This window comes from Euprymna scolopes, chromosome 43 (assembly GCF_053919585.1).
Source record: "Euprymna scolopes isolate OS-2025 chromosome 43, ASM5391958v1, whole genome shotgun sequence".
In the NCBI taxonomy this organism is placed as follows: domain Eukaryota; kingdom Metazoa; phylum Mollusca; class Cephalopoda; order Sepiida; family Sepiolidae; genus Euprymna; species Euprymna scolopes.
In genome coordinates, this window is record NC_136524.1 from 46,696,265 (window position 1) to 46,722,033 (window position 25,769).

Here is a 25,769-nt window from a genome sequence, read left to right on the forward strand (position 1 = left end):
GTTGGCTTTGTTAACTGGGTTTGAATCTCCTGACCAGCAGTAGTCATCACTTCCTACACTGATGATGGTGTAAGTATGAAACACTAGGGTCCATCAGTATGAAAAATTAATATTAAGAAAATATTATATATATACAAAAAAATAAATTGGAATTTATCTTGTTTCTAAAATTGTTCAATACACACACACACACACACACACACACACACACACCTTATGGAGGGGGGGTAGGAGATATTCAAGAAGATCTCCTGAAGAAAAAATAAAATGCTGATTAGTGCAAATTACTAGAATTTATAATTTATATAACCCTTTTATTTAAACTTCTAAATTAGACTCTAATCTATCATATAAATCTCACCTGCCTGTTTAAATGTATGTATGTATGTTTGTAGTTCTGCCTAAAACTTTTCAAAGCTCGACCCTTCGGACGACAAAAATCGAAAAATTGGCTAAAAACATTAATTCCTTCACCCTCAACTGGCCAGTTTTCTACAAGGAGAGTTTTTTTTTTTTTTTTTTTTTGCACTGCCATTTTTGCAAGTCATCGTATCGGTTGCAATAACTTTACTAATTTCAACGTTTTGAACTTCCGGCTGCATCATGGAGTAGGGGTAAGGTGTCAGTTTTTCTTTTCCGCACACACATTCAAACACCTGGGCAATGCCGGGCACCCACACTAGTCTATTATAAACTCCCTATAAGTTTGTGCACAACCCTAAATGGTTTTAAATCCTCTCTTTTAGTTACCATCTTACCCAATTAAATTTTTCATTAATGTATACATTTTCTACACTTATTTCCTTAATTGCTAATGATCTTTTTTTGATATCGAAAGGGAAATTAATTAAAAACTGTCAGTAGTCATTAGTCGTTTATCTATTGAGAATAATCGTACCTAAAATGTTAATCCAAATTAAATATTTGTCTATTCTGTTGTGAGACATTTGTAATAAATTATTTATGACCTGTTCTTTGCCTTTTTTCTCCATTACCTGTTCGTCTTCTTCTTCTCCTTCTATTCTTTTCTCTTAGGCGAAGAAAGTGGTCACATTTCTTTCGCTAATCATACCAGTCGGACAGAGATGGTGGCATTTTAGTTTGTATGTTCTGTTTATTTCTAACCTACCTAAACCCAAAGAGTTTGTCTTCTTGCTTTGGGAATGGATAAGTTTATAGGCCCGAGAAGCGCTGACTGGTAAATGCTGTCGGGATAACTTATCTATTATTATTTGTCCTTAGCATTCTAATTCCCATGAATATAACGTGATACTTTTGAATTTACTTTACATTTACCGTTAAAAAATCATCTTTAAAAACCAATATTTCATCAGGTGTTGCAATCTCTAGCCTATGCTAAACAAACATGGTTTCGTGATTTAGCAGTCGTCTTATACAACCTATATGTGATAAATTTATTAAAATTTGCTCCAATTTTGTACCTCGTCTTATCTGACGGTTACCTTATATGGCGAAATACAGGGTATATTTAAATTTATAATTATTGTATTTAATTTAAATACTGTAATTTTAATCTTATTTCTTACCTCGTCTCTAATATCAGTCAGGACCGTAAGTTTTCCCTTTCTTTTCTAATCAGGAGTCCATTGGAGCACTTGGTTGTCAATTCTCTCTGGGACCAATCGTAACGAATTTCTGAGCTAGCCTAGACATCGTTTGCAGATTATTGATGATACTACCGGCTGATGAGTGCAATCTCTGACTTCTTGGTTGACAATTCGATCACTCCATTTGATCCCTAGAATCCTTCTGAGACACTTGGCATCAAACTCATCGAATTTCTTCTCTTGGATGTCAAAAAAATCTCAAAAAGATTCCAAGTTTCACTTCCATATAGCAGTGTGGACAATCTGAGGATTAATTTTTTGTGACTCCTGATTTTGCAGAGCTGGTTAAATGCTGCCGAGGCCTTACCTATCCTGCACCACAACTCATAGTTCATACTGCTTTCTTTTTTTTTTTTATGCAGCTTCCTCAGTAAGTGAAGTCGTCAACTAAAGATAATTTTTTTCGTCGCTAAAAACGTTTGTAGGTGGCTGATATGTCCTAGAAGCATGTTTTGAGGTTTATCTTATTCGCATTGATATCAAGACCAATGCTCCCTACTTCAGCTTGGACCTTGTCGACAATGTCTTGTAGGTCACTTCTAGACCAATATTGTCCGCAAAGTCCAAGTCAGAAGGTTTATGCTCATTGACCCACGTTATACCTTGATTCTTAGTTACCTTTTTTAACACGCAGTCAATGGCAAAATATGGTGTCGTGCTAAACCCATCTATTTCAGTTGTTATCTTACTGAGGTGTTGAGAAAATACTTTGTCTGGAAAATTATTTGTTAATTGTAAAAATAAGAAAACCGGAATATAGTAATCAGAATTTTTTTTTATTTGGATCTTAAATTTTAAAGAAAAATAAAAAAAAAAGTAAAAAAAAAAATGGCATAAGTCATTGATATATTTTCAAATCCTGAAATAAACTGAAAGTATATATATAATATGAATTGAAATTATGGAAAGGTATTCTCAAGAACTGATTTTCCACTATTCTCAAGAACTGATTTTCCACTTTTCACACCCGTGTGTGTGTGTGTGTGAGAGACTAGTGGAAAATCAGTTCTTGAGAATACCTTTCCATAATTTCAATTTTCTTTTATAAACACTTAATGCATGCATCAGCATTTTTTTTTTATCAAATAATTATTTTGTATGAAACAGAAGTATTTTTGACAGAAGAATTTTTGAACAACCTGTATTTATTTTTCAATTCTTTACAACCGTGCATGCACTAGGTGGACACAGAAGACTGTTGTGTGCTTGGGAAGAGGAGCTGTACAAGTTTTTGACCAGCCAGGTCCTGAAATCAAATCCCACTTTTTGGCTGTCGTATTCATTCCAGATCTATTGTGTTGCTTATGTTCCGGGGGAGTGGGGTAAGTAGGGATGTTAAATACAGGAATTAGGATTGCTGGATTTTCATTGGCTGATGCCGGGTGTTCATCTCATATATAGTCTGTCATTCTTGTCAGGCCATTTAGTTTGCAATATTTATGTGGTTCATGGAAGGACGTCACATTCAAGGAGGAGAAGGAGGAGATGCCATTTTTCCTTTGAGAAATGCATGGGTTGCTGGTTAAACAAATCTATATATACATCATTTCAAGATACTCTATTGTATTATTGATTTAAATAATAGTACTCCGTTCTGATGGTAATATGAAAGTGATAAATGTAAAAAAAAACTTTTGTATTAATTAATTAATTAATTAATAAATATTGAAATTTTCATGAAGATCAGATAATTTTCTTCCGTACCGTTCTGTAACCTAAAGCATCTTCACCATACAGTGTACATATCTTTTTTTTTAATTGTTTGCAAAACATTTTTTTGACGTTATTGAAATAGAAAAAAGCTTCAAGTTCCTAAAATGGTGCCTTAAAATCTTACATTATTCAAACGTCTCAAAAATGAACACAAGTTAAATAATCTTTAACTTTCTCTTCTAAAAGATAACTTGATGTATGTGCTAGTTAAAAAATGTAAATATACTGTATCTGTCAATAATTTTATGTATCGTGTCAAATTATGAACTATTTAAAATTGACACAAACTTTCTGGACAGCTTAATATCTTAACAGGTTCTCACCCAACTATTTTTGAGAAATGCTTGGATTCCTGGCGAAGCAAGTCAAATGGTTTATGTTAGTTCTACTTTTTGGTCAGCCAGATCTTGAAAATCAAATCCCACTTTTGGCTATTGTATTCATTCTAGATCTATTGTGTTGTTTGTGTTTCTGGACCGTTTAATACTTTGATTTTATTAATTGATAAATTATGAAATATCTGACAAACTGTTATCCCCCCCCCCTTTGAATGAATATAATATTTGAAGAACAGTTTCACTAATTTATCCCAATTTGAAAAAACGGTCAATTCCCCCCATTTCGATGACAATAAAAGTAGTTTACAATTATTGACAGTATCTGTTTCGTAAAAAGAAAAAAAAAAAATTTAGAAATTAAAAATCGCGTAATGGAAACTTTATAAGGTATTTACAGTTTCTCTTCCAATTTTCGGATTTTAATCATGTTAAAACGCACTTTATTTCCTTTTGACGGATTGATTGTTGCTATTTCTTCTGATGAGTTAAGGGCAAAATAGATTCACTAATTGATATAATAATTGATTGATTTTGCACTACGAAACAAATACTGTCAAGAATTGTATAAGTCAACTGCATTAAAGGAATAAATTATAAGATGGTCAACATCATGTACTTCGGAATATAGACTTTTATCATTCATTCATTATATATATATATATAACTAACTAGGTCTGTGTGTTTCAAAGTGCATCTCCTCAGAAATGTAAGGTCACAGAGCGACGCAAGGTAGGTCAAATGATTGCATCTTTTGTGAATCATAGTTTTACGCATATAAAAACTGGTAAAAATAGCTGCTAAGGGGTCCAAATTGCAAAAAAAAAAAAAAAGGGACTTTGCAGGCGTAAGTTGACTTAAAGTGCTCTTGTATGCTTGCACAAATATACATTTATATGTTAAAGTTGGTTCATTTTTAACTATTTCTTATCCGTTCAATGATAGCTCAAACACAATGACTAAGGCTGGAGCACTAAATGTTTTGGTTTCGATTCTAGCTGATGGCACCCAAGTCATATTTCATTTTTTTACTTTCAAAATCACTACTATATATTGGGTACAATATAATAATCAATATAGAATTGACTGTATAATAATAAATACAAAATCTGTGTAAATTAAAACGGGTTTGATGATTGGGCACGCCGGACAGCCTGCTAGTTTGAAATAAAACATTTTGATTTGTTTATGACAATACTGAATTTCACATTTTACTTAAACTATAACTACTTGATAAAATAAAATATGCATCAAGCATGCTTGAAAGTCAAATCACAACGTAATATTAGGAAAATAAACAAATATTTTACGTGTTTGAAATTTATCACAAATATATTTCAGAGGTATACTCCATCTTCAGTGTGCTGTTTTCTTTTTTCTTTTCTTTTTTGCCATGTTGTAAAGTTGGAGACAGAAGTCTGTTTGTAAAGAGCCGCGCGTTGTATCTCAATTTCAAACAAGTAAAATATTTGTTATAAATTCACGTTATTCTGCGTTGCCTATGCACAGTTCCAACATTTCAAAATACAACCGCCAGATACAACGCGCAGCTCTTTACAAACAGACTTCTTTCTCCAACTTTACAACATGGCAAGGAAGAAGAAAAAAAAAGAAAAGGAAACACTGAAGATGGAGCATACCCCTGAAATATATTTGTGATAAATTACAAACAAGTAAAATATTTGTTTATTTTCCTAATATTACGTTGTGATTTGGTTTTCAAGCGCACTTGATGCATAGTTTATTTTATTCAAATTAAATCAACGTTTCTATAATGGAACTCACACCCTTGACATAATTACTTGATATTTTTCCATAGTAGGCAATAAGGTAGAAATTTTGGGCAAACAGATTTAAAAAAAAAAAATGATTAATAAACTTGATTATAAAAATAAGTCCGATGGCCATTTAAAACTTGTTTCACTGTCTCTGATTAGACCAGATTGCGTACTTGATGTAAGCATTCTCATGACCGTTTCCTAAGCCTTACCACTTCCATGCTAGGCCTTCATCTATTCAGTCTGTTTCTAAGGTGCATTGCCTTTACCACGGCTAAGGAGAATTTTCAACTACCCCTTATATGGTAACACGAATCAAAGGAAGGCTAACAGGTGATACACCTTACCTAAGGGTTACCTGAAACTGTGCAAGGCATGGGCGATTGTCTCCATGAGAGATACCCATTTACCTAAATACATACAATGCTTAGTACCCCTAAGTGGTCACCCATCTAGCTTAACTTCAGTGATCTAATGAGAACTGGTGTGTCAGTGTAATCTATAATATAAATCTCACCTGTCTGTTTAAATGTATGTATGTGTGTATGTTTGTATGTTTACCTAAAACTTTTGACAGAGGCGACGGATTTTCATGAAATTGGTATCCTTTTGAATCTTCGAACGACAAATATTGAAAAAAATTGGCTAAAAAAATTAATTCCCTTACCCTCAACTGGGAAGTTTTCTACAAAGAGGGTCGTTTTTTTTTTTGTTTTTTGTTTCTGCGTCGCTATTTTTGCAAGTCATTGTATCAGTTGGAATGACTTTACTAATTTTAACATTTCGAACTTCCGGTTGCGTCATGGAGTAGGGGGTAAGACATAAAGTTTTCTTTCACTTTCTTTTCTGCCTTCGCGTCACGGGTTTGAGCCTATCTACCTATCACTTTTTTTTTTGTTCTCTACACACACCTGCAAACACCCGCGCAATGCCGGGCGCCCAGGCTAATTGTGCATATATTCTAAATTAGTTGTGATTTTCTTTTTTTTTAAACCTCAAACAAAAAAGATTGCCACTTGAAACATAAGGGGCTACTATTTGGAATCATGCCACACAGGAGACTGTGGGGAGTTGAGCTGCAAGATGTCTGTTCACATTAGTAAGGGAAGCAGGAAACAGGAATGAAAATTCAAAAGTCTAGCAGTCCGAGGGAAAAAAACTATTAGAGTAGAAGGCGTTCTAGCATCAAAGGACCTCAAGAGGTAAGGGGTTGTGATTTTGCTACTTTTTGGAGTAGTTGGGAGTATGTATGTCGAGGGGGTACAAGTAATACGAGCTCATCAGCACATTCCATTATTCTTACATCCTGATTTATCACTCTCAGTACAAGAAAAGTGGGGTATCTATTATAGCAGTTGTGTTAGATGCATTATGCTGTATGGAGGTGAGCATTTCGCTCCCACCCAGTCCTTGTTTGACCAGCATCAGCAACATTGCTAATGACAGAGCAATAATCGGATAAACATACATTGTTGGGTCGGATTGCTGACTGCAACCCCATACAAATAAGTAACCCCATCCATCTCCTGAAAACGGGGCCATGTCGAGGGTATAGTGATATCTTAGGATGGTGGTGAAGCATTCTATAGTCTGTTTTCATAAATGGTTACCTGACTGGTAGCACTCCACTTTCGTCATTTGGCAAGGTGGGAGGTCAGGAATGTTTGATCCAATAAATCGGATGGTCATATTACGCTCTAGTATCTATAAGTTCATTCCGGACCCTATTATTCAATTTGATTTTTTTTTTTTTTTTTTTTTTTACAAGGAAGTCACTACTTATCAAGGCCCGGAGGCCACTCGAGGATAAGGGTTATTGCATGTACAGTAATCAATGGGATAATATCATAGTAATCGTTAATAATGGAGATCTGATAAAGTGTCTTACTTAAGAGGGCGGTTTATCAGGAATTTGTTTATGTTGGACTTGAAGACATCCAAGTTGTAGTCAGGTGGCAAACAGGCAAACGGAACAGAGTTCCACAGGTGTGCACTTCTAAGAAAGAAGCTTTGTTCATGGAATCTACGTTTTGATTTAGGCACAGATAAAGAGTGGGGAAAATTACTGACAGTGGTTTCAGCTAGACGGGTGTTTGTTGTGATTCTTCTAAAAAATATGCCAAAGCTGATGGTTAGGTTATGTCAGCTTGACAACGTTGAGAAGAGCAATTAATAGTATCTATGAAAAATGATTGAATCCGGGAATCTTGCATGTGTAATACTTTCTTATTTAGTGTTGCTATATGTTTTTATTTATTAAATGAGAATATGATTAAAGAAAATTGGAAGGTACTACTTATAAACACTGGTGATAGGAACTGACCAATCAAATGGAACCATGTTCTGCTAGCGACCAATCAGAAACCAGAATTGCTCCATAAAAATATTAGATATACTAGAATTATCGCACATAAGTTTTCATATCCACACAAGAAAGATCTTTGCTCTTTGTCTGCCAACTTTTAGAGTTCAAGACTTATACAGATCAGCTACCCACTGATTACTCTTTTCTTTTTTTAATCTTCAGGACTGTATGTGCAAGAAATTGGAATCAAATATTTCATGATTCTTTCATTGAACAACAATTCAAAATTTAGTGTATAGTCACACAGCAGCACGTTCAATAACAACTGACACACAATTCTAAACGTAAATTGGAAGACAGTGAGATTTGCATTTTATGCAATTATATATATAGATCAAGAGGTGCCACAGCAATTACCATCCTGCAAGAGATTTGTCACCGTTACAGGACTGCATTCTTCCGCCTGCTTTGGTAGAATAAGTCTGTTAAAGATGGCACCAACAAGACACTTCTGGCACCAAAAGAAAACCTCCAAGCAGGCTCAGAACTTTCCAGGAAAAAGTGAATAACACTCAACCAGGCCCAATTGAAAAGGAGATTTTTTAGCGGGGAGAAGGGGGACAATATTTTAACGAGTATTACTTCTTATATACTTTTTATTTGTTGTACATAACCATTTTTATGTCGCTACACATTTATGAGCATGTTTTGATCAGACAGTTACAAGTAACTACAGGCTGATGCTGCTTATACAAAAGTAGAGTCCGTAAGGTATTGAGCACTCTTGTATGAACCTCGTTAAAGATTTATTGGTTGCTTCACCTCTGGAAAATATTAACCTGGAATTAATCTGGAATATACCAAGATTTATTGGATCTTAACTGTTTCTCTATATCCATTATTTCAACTTGGGGTATCCTTTTTACATTAATTTTCAATTTTTGTGCAAATAAGTAAAATTTATAATTACTCATATCTATTTTGTTGATAACATTTCCTCCGATGAGATGAGCCATTCATTGAAAATTCATGAATTAAGTAAAAAACTTTAATAATTATTTGTACACCTTTGTCAGCACAATAAATTTTGTTATAATTCTACATAATTTAATTCAGAATTTCCATTTATATATATATATATATATATATATATATATATCTTTTGAGCTTATTGGATCACTTCAGATATTTTTCACTGTGTAATACTATCACCCCTACCCCTCAAGTGTTAGGAATTAAAAATAAAAAACAAAAAATAAAACAAAAAAAGAGGAAATAAGTTTATCAGCAGAACAAAGATATACGAAGTTATTCACCAACGCACACAAAAGAAAGCTAAAATAGGATTGTTAATCAAGGTGTGGCAGTGAATGGAAACAAAAGGACCGAAAAAAAAAAAAATTAAAAAAAAAGATCGGTCAATATATTTTCAGAGTTAGTTTTAGGAGTGTCAATGTGTGTTGCGACAGTTTACGACAGTTGCACGTTAGACACAATGAAACGCAGGTTGTGGCTCTGAGCAGATCAAAATGAGCTGACATCAACTGACAAACACGGCCTCTGTGGAAGATGTAGATGGAGACTTTAGCATGTAGAAGGTTGATGGTGTCACACACACACCCAGAGTGCAACAGATATTTGCAGAATGTGTCAGAGCTTATGTTTTTTGTTTTTTGTTTTTGTATAAACTTGTGAATCATTGCACACCACTGGCAGTTGCCGACATGTGAGACGACAATGATATAGCCAGAAGAGATAAAAAAATAAAAAAAAAACCCATGGAAACAACATTGGGTCGGCGATGTTGTTGAGTGGGGACGACATGGTTGCACAACAGTATAATAGAGAGAATCCAGAAGAAAGGAAGAAACAGAAAAAAAAAAAAAAAAAATCCAACACTGGATCACATACAACCTTTAGGTTGGAGGGGGTTTGGGAATTCAAACGGTTACACAAAATAAAAAAGAATTCAAAAGAATTTAAAAATAATCAACTTACAAGTTGCATTTCGGGAAAAGTTTTTGTTAGTCTTTTTATTGAAAAAGAAAAAAAAAAAATCAAAACTTACTTCTTAGGATGTAAGTTTTAATCGAGTATTGTGGGCAAGATACAGGAGTGGAGAAGAAGAAGAAGAATTGAAAAAAAAAAAAAGACGAAAACAAAGAAAAATTAAAGTAGAAGAATTAGAGAAAACTAAGAAAAAGAAGACAAAGAAGAGGAAAACAAAAACGATGAGAGAAAAAGAAAGATTGAAAGAAAAAAGGAGAAAAAGAAAAAGAAGATGAAGAAGGTGGCAGAAGGAGATGATGCTGACAGATTGAAAGCGGTTAGAGATGTTATAGAATCGGGAGTGGAGCACAGATTCAGAATCAACCACAAAAAAAAAAAAAAAAAAAAAAATGAAGATTAAACAGAAAAGTTTATCAATAAATTTATCCCTTTGTGAAAAAAAAAAGAAAAAAGCTATGAATTATCGAATAAGAACGAACTCAAACAAAGGATACTGGTAAAGGTTGGCACTTACTGGCTAACGTAAAATATGCATAGGCTCTTGACAAAGTATGTCTTAAAATTATTATGATTACTTGATGTTTTCAGTAGATGCAGAAATGAATAATTTTATGTTCTAATTCTTAACACATCATATACATATATAAAATATATAAATATAAAACCCAATATGGCAACGTAAGATGTCTTCCAACATATGATTTGAACTAAATTGGAGGAGAGGGGCTTGTAAATACTTCAATAAATCTTATTTTTAAATTTGTTTATGCGAGCTTTAAATGTCTCCATTTCCATTTTATTTTTCTTCAATTCTTTTTTATTCCATAGAAACAAATAATTCTAACAGTTTTGTAACGAACATACATTTGTCTCTGAGGAGTTGCTTAATTATTCTTTGTGATTTGCTGAAATATGTGTAAGATAAAAATAATAATAATATTAAATAAAAACTTGGGAGTATGAATTAACTATATCTTTTGGTTTTGGAATGATACATACATATATATATATATATATATATATATATATATATATATATACACACACACATATATATATATTTATATATATATATATATATGTTGATTTTTTAAACGATAATTGATTACAGTTATTAGCGTCTACTACCTTGGAGATCTGGAAAAATATTTTTCCTTAGAAAGATTGCCCATATATTTTTGGACATTTATTTATTATTTTACTTCTAAAACAGTAATCTACAAAGACGTGTTACACGCTATGGCCACTCGTCAGCATAGCTTAACTGTTCTAGGATTCGAACCTCAGATTATACGGTCTGAGGTTTGAATTCTAGTACCACAAAACGTGTTCGTTTTATATATTAGTGATGGGATGATTCCAATATTATTCCCGATTTCAAGTAGTCGTCCCAATACTAATATATATATAAACAGAGAGTTCAATTCTGTCGATGGTACCTGACAAAATGTGCAGAAGATGCAGGGTTTCCACACAAAGTTATGTGGAGCGATGAAGCAACATTTAGATTAGATTGTTCCATTAATTGCTATAACTACACGTACTGGGGTCGTATAAATCCTCCTGAAACACTTGAACACCATGTAAACTTATCAGGAGTAACAGTATAGTGGGGAAGATCCACATTGGCAAGATGGAGCAGCTCCCCACTATGGGCTGGTGAGATTTAAACCCTATTTCAGATTTAAAAATTTTTTTTTTTTTTTTTTTTACAAAGGAGTCATCATTTATCAAGACCTGGAGGCCACTTGAGGATAAGTGTTAATGAGTGTACGGTAGTCAATGAGACAATATCAAAGTAATCGTTTGTAGAAATTTGGTAAATTTGATTACTTAAGGGGATTGCTCATCAAGAACTTGTTTACGTTGGACTTGAAGACAACCATATTGTAGTCAGCTGGAAAGCAGGAAAACGGAAGAGAGTTCCACAGGTGTGCAGTTTTAAAAAGCTTTGTTGATGGAATCTTTGTTTAGGTCTAGGTACAGATAAAGAGTGGGGGATATGTTTTTCTTGAGAGTTTGGGAAGGGGAGGACCAGACGAGCACTTGCCATGAAAATAACGATAGTCTTGCGATATTTCTTCTGTGGGACAGAGGTTGCAGGAAAGAGAGAAAGAGCATTTCCCACTAGGCTATGAAGTCTATTTTGAACTCTCTCAAGGTAGAATAAGATCTTTCTAGCAGCTCTTGCCCAGCTGTGGCAACAGTACTCCATGTACTTGGCCCTTATACAGGTAGAGAATTGCATCAGCAGTGAGACATCTACTGGAGTGATAGAATGATCCCATTATTTTCCAGTAACTTTGTCAACGGATTTGATGTACATGTTTCATCTCAAATCAGGAGTACAGGTTGAACTTAGAAGCTTGTCAAAACATGGAGTCTCCCCAAGACGAGAGCCATTCATTTCAATTGATGCCAGACGGGGATCAGAACGTTGACGATGTAAAGATAGAAGCTTGTTTTTAGATGCATTAAAATTAACCAGCCACCTCTTTCCCCATTGCACCATGTGCTCAAAATCAGACGAGAGAGAGAATCAGAGAGAACGTTTTTCATTTATGGCCTTTGAAGTGTGGTAGTGTTGTCAGTATGAATGTCTATTTCTAATGACCTGTTTTGTGACATTTGCAAATTCTATTGTGTGCATTATCAGGACAATAATGTCCATCAATTTGTCTTCTGTATTCATAGCTATTTTATTTCACTCCATGTTCATAATAAATCTTAATTCGAATTGTGAGTACAATTTTGGAGACACCTTGCATGTATATATATATATATAAGGAATGCCAAAATCACTTTCAAACAAAGAGTAAAATTCATCATTGAAGAAAATGAATAGGTAGTGAGGTGAGAAGGGGGAAGATAATAGAATCAATGACTTTAATTAGAGAGTAGATACTGCCTAACTATAAAAAAAAACATCCTAAAATGTAAAGCTATGCACTTAGTTTGATTTTTTTCCCCTTTAGGAATGAAACAGAAACGTTTCTGCTTAGCTTACTTGCCATAAGTATTTTTTTCTTTTTTTTTCTTAAATAATGCTATACCCATTGATACCTGTGGTTTTACAAAAAAACACTGCCTGTAGGACTAAAGATACCAAGAGTGGTCATTCTTTGATTCATGGAACGACAAACAAAATATATGCTCTTATGTACATAATTGACACTCTGGTCATTTGTTTTATACTAAACAAACAAAAAAAAACATCGCATTGATGATGAAATGAATTTATGCCAGGTTTTTTCCATCAGGCTCCGGTTATTCGTGAAACCATTAGCATCATGAGATCTAAACTTGTGTAAAATTTATAAATAGATATTACACTCTTATAGAATAATTGAGCATTGTATTGTGCCGTATTGGATTTCTTGCCACAATTTCTTTTGGAGGGGGGTTGAGCATACTGGTGGGCGAAATAAGAAACTGTCGCTAGCATATAAGTGCAAAGCCCCTTTTGCAAACAAATGCAACTTCTGGCATTTGATAATGTTTATCATTATGATTTAACCTGCCTTAGCAGTAGCCAAATGGCTTAGGGGATATAAGCACCAACTGTTGTCTAGACGTTTAAGTTTCAATCCCTATCTTAAAAACAATCGCTTGTCTAGCCACATTGAAGAACTATGATACAGCGAAACAGTCTCTTTTTTTTCGGGGGGGGGGGGTGAAATAAAACTATAGCATATAAATGCTCTTTCTGTAAAACAAATGGAGCTTCTGGCATTTGATAATGTTTATCATTGTGATTTCACTCTCCTAGGAGTTATAATTATAAGCACTGACTATATGTTTGAGCTTTGATCCTGACTTGAGACAGTTATTTATTTTAGCCACACTAAGGAGGTATAATATAAACATTTAGAATTTTGGATCGTCCAATAAGTTCTGACCTAAGCAAATTAAATTACGTCAGGGATGTATGTAATGAAAAATATAGATTTGTAATGTGCACAAAAATATTGCAAGATTCTTATTTTCATTATTATTTTCCTGCCTTGACAAAGCATATAGCTAGCTGAAATGTAATTGCATTTGATTAGGCTGTAATTCATTGAATGACTCAAAATGTGTAAAAAGTCTTTGTAAAAGATTGTTTTAACATTATTAAGATTAACCGATTTTTTTTAATACTTTACAATATTTTAGAAGTTATTATTTGTATTGAAAACCTTAAGCTGGGCTGGTGTAGAAAAAAAAGAAATTTGATACATCTATTGATGCAATATCTTTACAATACTACACTTCATCTTTTCTTTCCTCAGTCAGTGAAGGAAAAATCTTTCTAAACCGAAACAAAGTTTACTTTAGTTCCAATTCAGAGTGCCCTTTCCTGGGGAACTGCTTTTCCCTATATTAAAATAAAAAAAACAACAACCTTGTGTTTAACTCTGCCTTCTTCATAAGGTAAGGAAATAGGGCGTGCTTACCTATCAACCAAAGAATCGTATCCATGTATCAATTTACATGCCTGTGTTATTCAGGTACATAGGTTGCACTTCCCAATGATTGGATAGTAGAATTGAACATCAAATACCGTTTTTTTTTAGAAGATACAAAAACAACCATTTCAAATTTCCAAATTTGCAACAGACGTTACTCTAATATAGACGGAAACTAATTTGATGACCTAAAGTTTGAAAAAGGTCTTTTGTAAAGGATTGTTTTTAAATTATTAATGTTAATCAAATCAACCTTTTACTAAAGACATAACAGATACTCCATATTGATACTAGCTTGAAGACCCAGGAAGTGAAGTTGAATCACTTTTCTATGTTCCTATTTCTTTACCTCTTTAGAAAGACAAAATTAGACACAAGGTTGAGTTTTGATGTGGATATATCCAGTTACTCTAAAAAGGAGAATACTAGAGTTGGGGACAAAAGTAAAAACTACCCCAATCAAGAAGGATCTCCTTTCCTCTTTGCACAAAATATAAAAAAAAAATTAACATTTAAATAAATTAATCACAAAGTCGTCAAAAGTGTGGGTGAAAATGTTGTCATCGTTGGTGAAAAAAGGCTAAAAAAAAAAAAGAAAAAAAGTCTATTATACTCTTAACTAGAATCATCTCAGTTACCACAATAATTTACTCTAGAAGCAATCCTATCCCCAAATTAGTTTTGAATTATTTATTTTTCATCAATATAGTTATATATATACAGAAATTCATTATATTATGTTGATGAGTGTGGCAAAAAAAAAACAAAACAAAAAAAAAAAAAAACAAGAACTGCTTAATAAGATCCTCCCAACCCTTTCTAAATAATAGACTGTCTATTGTTTTGTGGTTTGTTCAGCCACAAAAAGAAGATCTAAACATAAAGGCCAGGAAGTGAGTCACTAAATAATACTACCCCCCCCACCAGCACCACCACGAGAACAGAGTTAAACACAAGGTCAGTTTTTAATTGTGGGAAAAATCCATCCCCTCCAAAAAGATGCACTCTGGATTGGGGCTAATAATAAAAAAAAAAAATTAAAAAAAAAAAAAAAAAAAAAAATGACTCGTCTAAAAAGGATCTCTTTTTCATTAACTGTAGAGATTATGTCAACTAGTATGAATTTTGGCAAGGGTCACCTTAAGTAAATGTCAGGACACCTTGGCAGCAAACGGAAATAGACCCAGTTCACCCAATGAGTGAGGTGATAGAGTTTAAAGGTTAGCTTCTTAACTAAACAAGCTAGAAGCCGGTGTTGAATTATTAGATATAAATCACATCATGTGTTTAACATGGACAGTTTTCAAGACAGTTTGAGATGAAGAAGTGGCCACACCAGACATGCCCAACAATGTAAGGATCTAAGTGAAACTATCTTGCGACTGTCCATTCGTCAACCATTTTTGAAGGTTAAGTAAGGAAATTAAATAAGAAGGAATTAACTTTGGTCTCTCCCCTTGTGAATGTACTTTCTCTTCAATAAAACCTTTAAAACCACCAACAGGTCTTCATTGTGTTTCCATACACTAGTTTTAAACATCTTGAGTTAGACACCAAGGTTGGAAAGTGGGATTGAGAAGTCAGCACCCCCAAGGAGGGGTACTCTAACCTGCAATAAAATGCCAAAGTAGCTCGTTGGCATTCTCCAGAGAGGATGCTTCAGGTGATTAGTAATAAACTAACTCCCTTCTCAAAGAGAGACGGCAAGGCATGGGAGAGAACAGCACAGAACTAAACTCCCACTGCAAAATCAAAAGGAGGTGAATTATTACAGGAATGGTCTAATCTCTGTTGAAGATCAACACACATGGAAAGCGACGCTAAAAGGAATGAAGATCGCATGTATATAAAAAAGATAATTGATTTGGTGTTGTTGATCGATCATTGGGATAACCCCACAAGTGCAACGGTACGTATTTGTTGAAAGCATACAAGTGTGTGTTTTTGTGAAAACACTACGTGATCGCTTCGTTTAAAAGTTATGTTATGAAAATGTCACAATTTTTCAGGCCAAGGAATTTGAAAAACTGCCAAATAAGACATTGATTTTTTGGATATTCGGCACATAGAGGATAGCATAGATATTTGGAACTGCTTCCATTGTCTTCTCTAGAGAATTTTATACACATGATATAAATTTCATCAAAATATGACATATTTGAAGTTGTAAAAGAGGGTTCGGCCATTATAGTTTTCTTAGGTTAGCAGGACAATTCTATTCAAAATTTCATACATATGGTTTAAATTTCATAAATATAGGAAATGCCTACATATTCTCCCTTAGGGGTGAATTTAAAAATTCAGGACCACTTCCATTGTCTTTCCCAAAACAATTCGATGCATGAGATTCAAGTTTCCTAAAATTATGATATATGTGAAGTTTTAAATGGGGAATTACATTCTTAGAGTTTCACAGATATTGAGAAATATTTCCATTGGTAAATTTTACATAAGAATACACTTTTAGATTTTATGTAAATTCTCTGACCTTAGCATACAAATATCACACACCTACATTGAATTTTATATAAAGAGATTTTCATTTAATACTTATAATGTATCTACATATAAAAAGCAAAAATATACTAATAAACATTCATTAATACATACATACATACATACATATATATATATATATATATATATATATATATATATATATATATATATACACACACACACACATACATACTTTTTATATTGTACCATTTCACTAGGAACAGATAGTCATTTTAATGCTCATTCATTGTCATTACTTCCTGGACAATGCCAGGAGTGATTACTTGTCTAAAATAAAAAGCAATGGAAATTACAAAAAAAGAAACACAAATAAAAACTATAATATGAATATAAAATACTTCGATTATTACATTTCATTAAATGTTTCATATAGTCCCTACATATTTGCCTATCCACAACATATTTAATTGTACAGAAGTTCAGAAAAACATTAGTACCGTAGGTTTCAAGCCCAACATAAAGGGGGCCAGTTAATGGCAAATCGTAAATAATGTTAGGCTCTCGTCAGCCATGTTGTTTCATGGCTGACGAGAGTCTAACATTATTTACGATTTGCCATTAACTGGTCCCCTTTATGTTGGGCTTGAAACCGATGGTACTAATGTTTTTCTGAACTTCTGTACAATTAAATAAATAAATAAATATTAAGTTTTTATATTGAAAAAGTTTTTCTTTCTAATCGAGCACTTTGTTGGAATTCTTTCCCATAAAAGCAGTAAACAAATATATATATATATATATATATATATATATATTTGAGAGAGAGAGAGAGAGAGAGAGAGAGAGAGAGAGAGAGGCTCTTTATGAGTTGAAAATTCAAATGTTTAAATAAATAAATATGTTTATTTAAAAAAAAAAAAAAAAATTCTGTACTTGTCTCATCTTTTAACCATCATGTTTTGAATCGAAACATCACAATGCTTCATAAACAGTGGATTCTCTATTTTTTTAACACACGCTTGATGGACTGATGCCTATTCACAGAATCGGACATTAAAATCTTGATCTTCAACAACAAAAACTAAAGAGTGAACCAAACGTTATCATAGCTAAGAAGAAGAAAAAAAATTTTTTTTCTGGTGACGACTCTTTCAAAAATCGAGAATTCAAATTTTAAAATAAATGAAGGTATTTATTTAAAAAAAAAAAAATTCTGCACTTGTCTGACCTTTTAACTGTCATGTTTTTAATATATATATATATTAAAATCTAATTTATAAAACTCACTATGTCTGTCTGTCTCCATCTTTGCAGACTATATCTCTTCTGAAACTATAAGTCGCAGAGCGGCACTAGGAGCCTGAAATGATTGGATTTTTTTATGGACAGTTCTTTTATGGGTCTTTAATCGGTTAGAATAGTTTTTAAGAGATCAAAATTGTAAAAAGAATCGTTATACATTTTTTCATCTTAATTTATTTTCAATTTTTTATCAGTTCATATGCGTAACACGTTGGTAACATCACCAGCTTTGAATGCTAGTTTTGCTTTTGGTTTCGCATCTCGTTGATGGCACCCAAATACTTTTTTTTTTACGTTTGAAATCATGACTCTATAATAATATATATGAAATCTGTCTAAATTAAAATGTCATATTCAAGCATATTTTACGACCGAGCAAAACCACCTCCCACCTTCCCTGTAAAAATATGATGATCATCTTAAAAAAAAAAAAAAAAAAGAAAAGGTTTATTTTATTTTATTTACGAGCATACAATCGTTTCGACCCATACTAACTGAACTTTTTTTTTTTTCTGGATTAGCACAAAAATGAGAGTCTGTTACCAGTAAAGCAGTACAAGGTAAGAATAATTTATAGCTCTTGTATTGCACTATTGAGCTATTTAACTGAATGTTGTTATTTATGTTTGAATACAAAATTGAAAAACTTTTAATATATATATATATATATAATAAATATATATATAACATAATAATATATATAATATAAATATATATATATATATATAATATATATATATATAATCTAATATATATATAATATAATATAATAAATATATATATAATATAATAAATATATATATAATATAATAAATATATATATAATATATATATATAATAAAATATATATATATATATAATAAAATATAGATATATATAATAAAATATATATATAATATATATATATTATAAAATATATATATAATATATATATATATAATAAAATATATATATAATATATATATATATAATATATATATAAAATATAATAAATATAATATATATATATAAAATATAATAAATATAATATATATATATAAAATATAATAAATATAATATACATATATAAAATATAATAAATATAATATATATATAAAATATAATAAATATATATATATAAATAAAATATAATAAATATATATATAAAATATAATAAATATATATATATAAAATATAATAAATATATATATAAAATATAATATATATATATAAAATATAATATATATATATATATAAAATATAATATATATATATATATAAAATATAATAAATTATATATATATATATAAAATATAATAAATTATATATATATATAAAATATAATAAATTATATATATATAAAATATAATAAATTATATATATATATAAAATATAATAAATTATATATATCTATATATATAAAATATAATAAATTATATATATATATATAAAATATAATAAATTATATATATATATAAAATATAATAAATTATATATATATATATATATATATAAAATATAATGAATTATATATATATAAAATATAATGAATTATATATATATATATAAAATATAATGAATTATATATATATATAAAATATAATAAATTATATATATATATAAAATATAATAAATTATATATATATAAAATATAATAAATTATATATATATATAAAATATAATAAATTATATATATATATAAAATATAATGAATTATATATATATATAAAATATAATAAATTATATATATATATATATATAATAAATTATATATATATATATATATATATATATATATATAGGGGGAGCCAAAAAGAATGAGAGAAATTCTTTAAAAGTAGACTTATTGGGATAATGCAAAGCTCAACAATTGAGGTGGAGCTCATATATAATAGAAAGAATAAAAGAATGAAAATATAATATATACTAGTGCATATAAATTTAATCGTTGATTCTATAATTAGGGGTACAAGATAGATGTGCTATTCATACCTAGGTATTTCAAAGCCTAATGCTTTTCACCAGAAGAGAAGGTGCTAAATTATATATTAAAGATGTGATGTCCAGCGATAATGTCATGAATGGGGTGTGAGAGGGAGAGGGTTAAAGATTGTAAATGTGGAGGGATGAAGAAAGGAGAACTACAGTAATTAATGCGATATAGGAAGAAATTTTTGCATTAGGCTTCAAAATACCCAAGTATAAAAAGCATATTTATCTCGCACCCCTAATTGATTTAATCTCCGTACTGAATCGATAATTTAATTTATATGCATTAGGATATATTTTTATACTGTCATTCTTTTATTCTTTCTCTTATATATATATATATATATATATATATATATATATATATTGTGGTCTACAACAGGTTCCATTTTGTGAAGGGGAAGAATTATTGTTTTAGTATTCATAAAAAAGTTATGCACCTAAAGCATTATTGTGTGAACATTATTGGTTCAGTTCTTTAGAGAAAAAAAAATGTTGAGGAACTGAGATATCTTTTGTTACTTCTTGATGTAATAGTCCCTGTTAAATACGCTAAATAAAATTCTAATTTTACAAAATACTTGTTATGGGTAAAATTTTTTTTGAAAAACAATCCACTAGGTTTTTTTTGTTTTTTTTTATATGATTTCTTTATATGATTTAATGATTTCTTTTTTTTTATATCGCTTCAGTAGATGTCTTTAGATGCACCAATCATTTTTTATTAATTTTGTTGCTTAGAAGAATCAGGAAGCACCCAATCGAATTACCAACCAAGAAATCAGAGACTTCACTAACCAACAGGTGATATCGTTAGTAATCTGCAAATGATGTCTAGGTTGGCTCGGACATTTCCTATGATTAGTCCCAAAGAGAATTGCCAACTAAATGATTTTTGGAAGATGACATTTTCATTCTTTGACAGGTATGTATATCAAAGATTTTTCTGCATTTTTGTTTTTTATTTACTTAGGTTGAACTCTGGACTAGCACTGAGGTTTTTAATATTACCATTAAACAATATGAAAAGTCCATAAAGAAGGATGGCAATGGGGACCATGAGTTGCAGTGCAGGATAGGTAAGGCCTCAGCAGCATTTAATCAGCTCTGCCAGATCTGGAGAATAAAAAAAAAAAAAATGAATAAAAGTCACCCTCAAATCTAAATTAATTTTTATAATAGCAACGTCTGGTCAGCACTGCTATATTGAAGTGAAACTTGGCATCTCAAAATCAACGAAGAGAAGAAATTGGATGCGTTTGATTCCAAATGCTTTAGATTCTAGGGATCAAATTAAGTGATCGAATTACCAACCAAGAAGTCAGAGATTGCACTAATCAGCAGGTAGTATCGTCCATTATCTGTAAATGACATCTAAGCTGGCTTGGACATATTCTAAGGTTGTCCCCAGAGAGAATTGCCAACCAAGTGCTCCAAGAAAACCAAAAATGAACTGGAAACAGACAATTGAGAGAGAGATTTGATTGCGTCAGAAAGAAACTAAAGAAATGCTGTGAATCGAAAATGATGGCATACTTTGACTGCTTCACGTAGGAGTTCTATGTCTAAGTCTTAGAAGCACAACCTCTAGCAAGAGAAACATTGCACTTGAACTTCTGCATGTCAGTACAGTTGGGAAAGTAGGATCCCGGAAGAGAGTTCCAAAGTCTAGCATTTCTGGGGAAGAAACTATTAGAGTAGAAGGTTTTTTTACACCTAGGGATCTCTACTGTGTAGGGGTGGGATTTAGCTGCTTGTCGGGTTTGTCGAGGGTATTTATGTCGAGGGGGTACAAGTGCTTCACCATTAAAATACTTGTAGAACAAGCAGATGGATGCAACACATCGTCAATGGGACAGTGGCTGAAGCTTAGATGATAGTTCAGAACCTATCGGGTTGGTGACTATCTTTGTAACCCTATCCACTCTGTGCTTAATGCCTTTGATTGACCTTATAATTAACAAAATGGTGTCATTCAATTCAAATCAATGAAAATGTTAATTTCTTAAAAAATTTTTTTTTAAAAGTCTACTGACTTGTTTTTCCTAAAATACTGCTACTGTTTTTTTTTTATTGTCATAACAAGTAAGTATTTGTGCTAAAAGTAGAATTTTGTTAAGCGTACTTACCGGGGGAGGGGGTGGGTGGGGAGTGTTACGTTAAGAAGTATCAACCTTTGTGTAACTGACTCCCTCGTACCTCTCTCCCATTAAACCAGACTTTATGTCATAAGTTGAGGAGACTGGGCAATGATGTAGGTTAGTGTCTAAACTTGAGAAGTATAAACTGCATAAGTTAAGAATAATCTCAAAGTTTCGCAAGTGTCTTTCTTTTTTGACTTCCAGTTTCTGCTAACAGGTCTGCTTCATGATGAATGCTCTGGAAAAGTCCCTTATGATTAATGTTTACCAGTTTTAAAATATTTTGTTATTTTGAAAAAAAAAACAAAAAAAAAAAAAAAACAAACAAAAAACAGCTAATGTTTGTTTGTTTTTTGTTTTTTTAATACTAGTAAACATTAATCAGAAAGGACTTTTCCTGTGCATTCACCATGAAGCAAAACCATCAGTAGAAGCTGGAAGTAAAGATTAAAAAAACAGAACTTGAGGATAACCAATCTTTTCACCATATCCTATAAAGGAGCGTCGGCTAAAAAATATATTTAAAAAAAAAAGAAGAGTTATATTGAAGTGGTTAGCTTCTAAAATGGCTGAATATTTTATCAACTAGCTTTGTCAGATTTTCTAAGAGGTGACAGGGCAAATTAATTCACAATATTAATTTCTGGTCTGATTTTGTTTATTTTTATTTTGCAAATATTAATTTGTTTAGCAGTCACCTTCATGTATTCCTTTGGCGCTGTCGTATAAGAGACAATTTCTTTGGCAATATTATATATATATATATATATATATATATATATATATATATATATATATATATATATATATATATAAGAACAAAGAATTAATAAAACATGTTAAAAACACTTTAAGAGTTAAAAACTTATTTAATTTTCGAATCCACTTCATTTGTGTTTCCTTTTTTAAAATTAAATATGTTTTTAACTCTTCTTAAAGTGTTTTTAACATGTTTTGTTAATTATTTTTTCTTATTATAAGCTTTATTTCCTATTTAGTTTTATTGAGCTTTTACATCTGGTTAGGATTACATTATAAATATTAATTCTTTAATATTTATGATATATTTTAATTTGCCATTTTGGATTATCTTTGTAAATTTTATTGTAATTCTTATATATATATATATATATATATATTGAATATGTCATCATATATATAATTTTGTAATCTGAAATGGATGCTTGCAATAGTATTTTTCAAGGATCTGTGCTATGTCCTATTCTCTTTCTACTTTATGTCAACGACATGTTGGAAGTGATTGCTGGAAATGTGCTTCTGTTTGTAGATGATCCAAAGATTAGTATCTTGATCTTCTTGTAGGAACAAAATTGACAATCTCAAGACTAGACTTTAACGTGCCTGGAAATGGTTTATTGAACAGGATTTAGATCTTAATGTAGAGAAATGCTGCCACATTGCAGTAGGTTTTTCTTTCGACTTGGTTCTTACTTTTGATGATGATATTGCTCTGCACAGGAAGGTGAACAAGGCAAAAGATCTTGGCCTTCTGGTCGACTTGTCCTTGAAGCCATCTAAACATTGCATGTCAAACTACTAATGAAGCAAGGAGTATTCGATTTCTCACACACACATGGTATTCAAAGCATGATTGTTTTATATTTTGTTTCATTTTTTTTTTTTTTTTTTGCCAAGCGAATTGAATAATATATTTCAATTTAACTTTTAATAAACACTGTTTGATTTTATTATTTCTTTCTTACAAAAAAAATAATACATACTTTCCGTTAACTTTACCATTAACCCTTAAGTCATTGTGTCAGAAAAATCAGAAAAAAAAAAAGAAAGAAACCCATAGTGGATTAATTTACCCTGTCACCACCTGCAAAACTAGTCAATAACTAGAAAAAAAAAGAAAAAAAGAAAAAAAAAAGGGGATTTCTTAAATGAAAAATTGAAAGCTAAAACAATAATATTTTTTTAAAAAAGTGAATTCTTAAAAAAAAAAAAAAAAAAAAGAAAAAAAAGAAGAGAAAAAAAAAAAGCCCCACCCCCACCCCCGAAAAATAAAATGTCTTAGATTCTTCTTTCTCTCTCGAATGGGTGATATCGTGTAGAAAATATTCCCCGGGGTCGTGATATGCGTGTCATTGGGTCTTCTATGCCGTAGCTATAGATAGCACTTCGGGGATCGCCAAGTTCGTTTCTAATGTTGGCATAGGGATAGTAAGATGCAGAGGGAGAAGATGCGGGCAAAGAGAAAGTAGTCTGGGTAGGGAGCGGGGAGGTAAAAAGGGAAGGAGAAGAAGAAGTCGATGTCGAAGAAGGCCACGGATTAGGATGCATGGAAGGATAAGAACTCTGATAATCCCCGGATAAACCTGACCTTGACAAAGACAAGGAATTATTTTTACTGTTGCTATTGCTGCTACAACAGTTTGAGGAGGATTCTGTACCATTATTTTTTGCAGGGTTTCTATTGGTGCTACTACTACTACTACTACTACTGTCAAAACTAGTACTGCAGGCATCTTTGCATTTCTGCGAGTTTTGACTACTCGTCTTGCAAAAATTGTACAGCAATCTGTTTGCTTCGGTACAGGGAAGACACGTTTCAGGATGCAGACATGGATTGTGTGAACCCCCACAAGCGGCGGCGGCAGCAGCAGCAGCAGCAGCAGTAGCAGTTGTATTTGTTGGTGGCAAACCAATAGAAGAAAGTTTATCGATGTCAATAGTGTCCATATTATCAGATGATGCTCCATGCGACTGGGCTGGAGGCAGTAATGGAGATTGATGCTTTGGCGCTGGTATGACCATTTCGCTTGGAGACTTATAAGGATTTTGAAGAGAGGGCGGATTGCTCCTGTCTCTGATTGCCTTATCAAAAGTCCGACTATCCAGATTCTTTTGGATACCATTTATTGGCGAGTTCCACTGATCTTGAGCGCTAGGCATCCCTTGATACTGCTGCAGCACAACTGGATTAGCGTAACGATATTTTGATCCGTACATATTGTAAAGATACTGGGTGATTGGGAGACGAGGTGATGGTCTTGCCGGTGTTGAAAATAAACCGATTTGAGACATGTTTGGGGAAGTAGGGTGTCCAGAATTCATAAGGGAGACTTTCTGCTCCTCTTGTGCTGCCAGGTGTCGCTGTTGATACTGAAGTTGCATCTTATCCTGCTGATGCTGCAAATACATCTTCTCCAAGACACTCTGGTTGTATGATGCCACAGCAGCGGAAGGTTGCATTGAAGAAAGTCCTGGTGAAGACGAAGACATTGGGTTAGGGGATGCATAGACATTTGGAGAGATTTTAATCCCGGCAGCTGCTGCGGCCAAATGATCGAGACACTGGAGCCGAGTTTCTGTGTTTGGTTCTTGCCAAAACATACTAGGCAAAGGAACTGGTGAAAAATGAGGAGACTTTCCAACCAGCCCAATGCTCTTGTCGGAACTCATTGGCATTGCAGAGATGGATGGTGTTGGTTGTATGGATGGTGGAATGTGGTACGCTGGAACTAATCCAGCTTTATCAATATCAAGGGTATAATAATTCTGGTAGTCTTCAGACAATGTGGCCATTGAGAATCTTCAATGCTCTGGAGGTCAGAATGTCTGAAAATAAAAAAATAAAATAATAATAAACAACTAATATTCAAAAAGGTAAATAATGCAAAAACAACAACAAAAATAAAATCTTACATTTTATTT

The 25,769-nt window shown here is 31.9% G+C and overlaps 2 protein-coding genes across 3 annotated transcripts in view; one reads left to right on the forward strand and one right to left on the reverse strand.

Annotated features, from left to right (window-relative positions):
- Window positions 1–20,848, forward strand: part of LOC145268317 (PAN2-PAN3 deadenylation complex subunit pan3-like) — a 412,758-nt gene extending 391,910 nt beyond the window's left edge. Inside the window, exons 18-19 of the mRNA XM_080123792.1 lie at window positions 18,501–18,539; window positions 20,689–20,848. Coding sequence (XP_079979918.1) covers window positions 18,501–18,539; window positions 20,689–20,778 — 129 coding nt within the window. The 3' untranslated portion in view covers window positions 20,779–20,848. The remainder of the gene's footprint in view (window positions 1–18,500; window positions 18,540–20,688) is intronic.
- A 2,918-nt stretch (window positions 20,849–23,766) lies between these two features.
- The window catches only part of LOC145268320 (uncharacterized), a 62,936-nt gene continuing 60,933 nt past the window's right edge, over window positions 23,767–25,769 (reverse strand). For both annotated transcript variants that reach the window (XM_080123808.1, XM_080123809.1), the window contains exon 2: window positions 23,767–25,673. In XM_080123808.1, the coding sequence (XP_079979934.1) occupies window positions 24,126–25,640 (1,515 nt within the window). In that variant the 5' untranslated portion in view covers window positions 25,641–25,673 and the 3' untranslated portion in view covers window positions 23,767–24,125. The remainder of the gene's footprint in view (window positions 25,674–25,769) is intronic.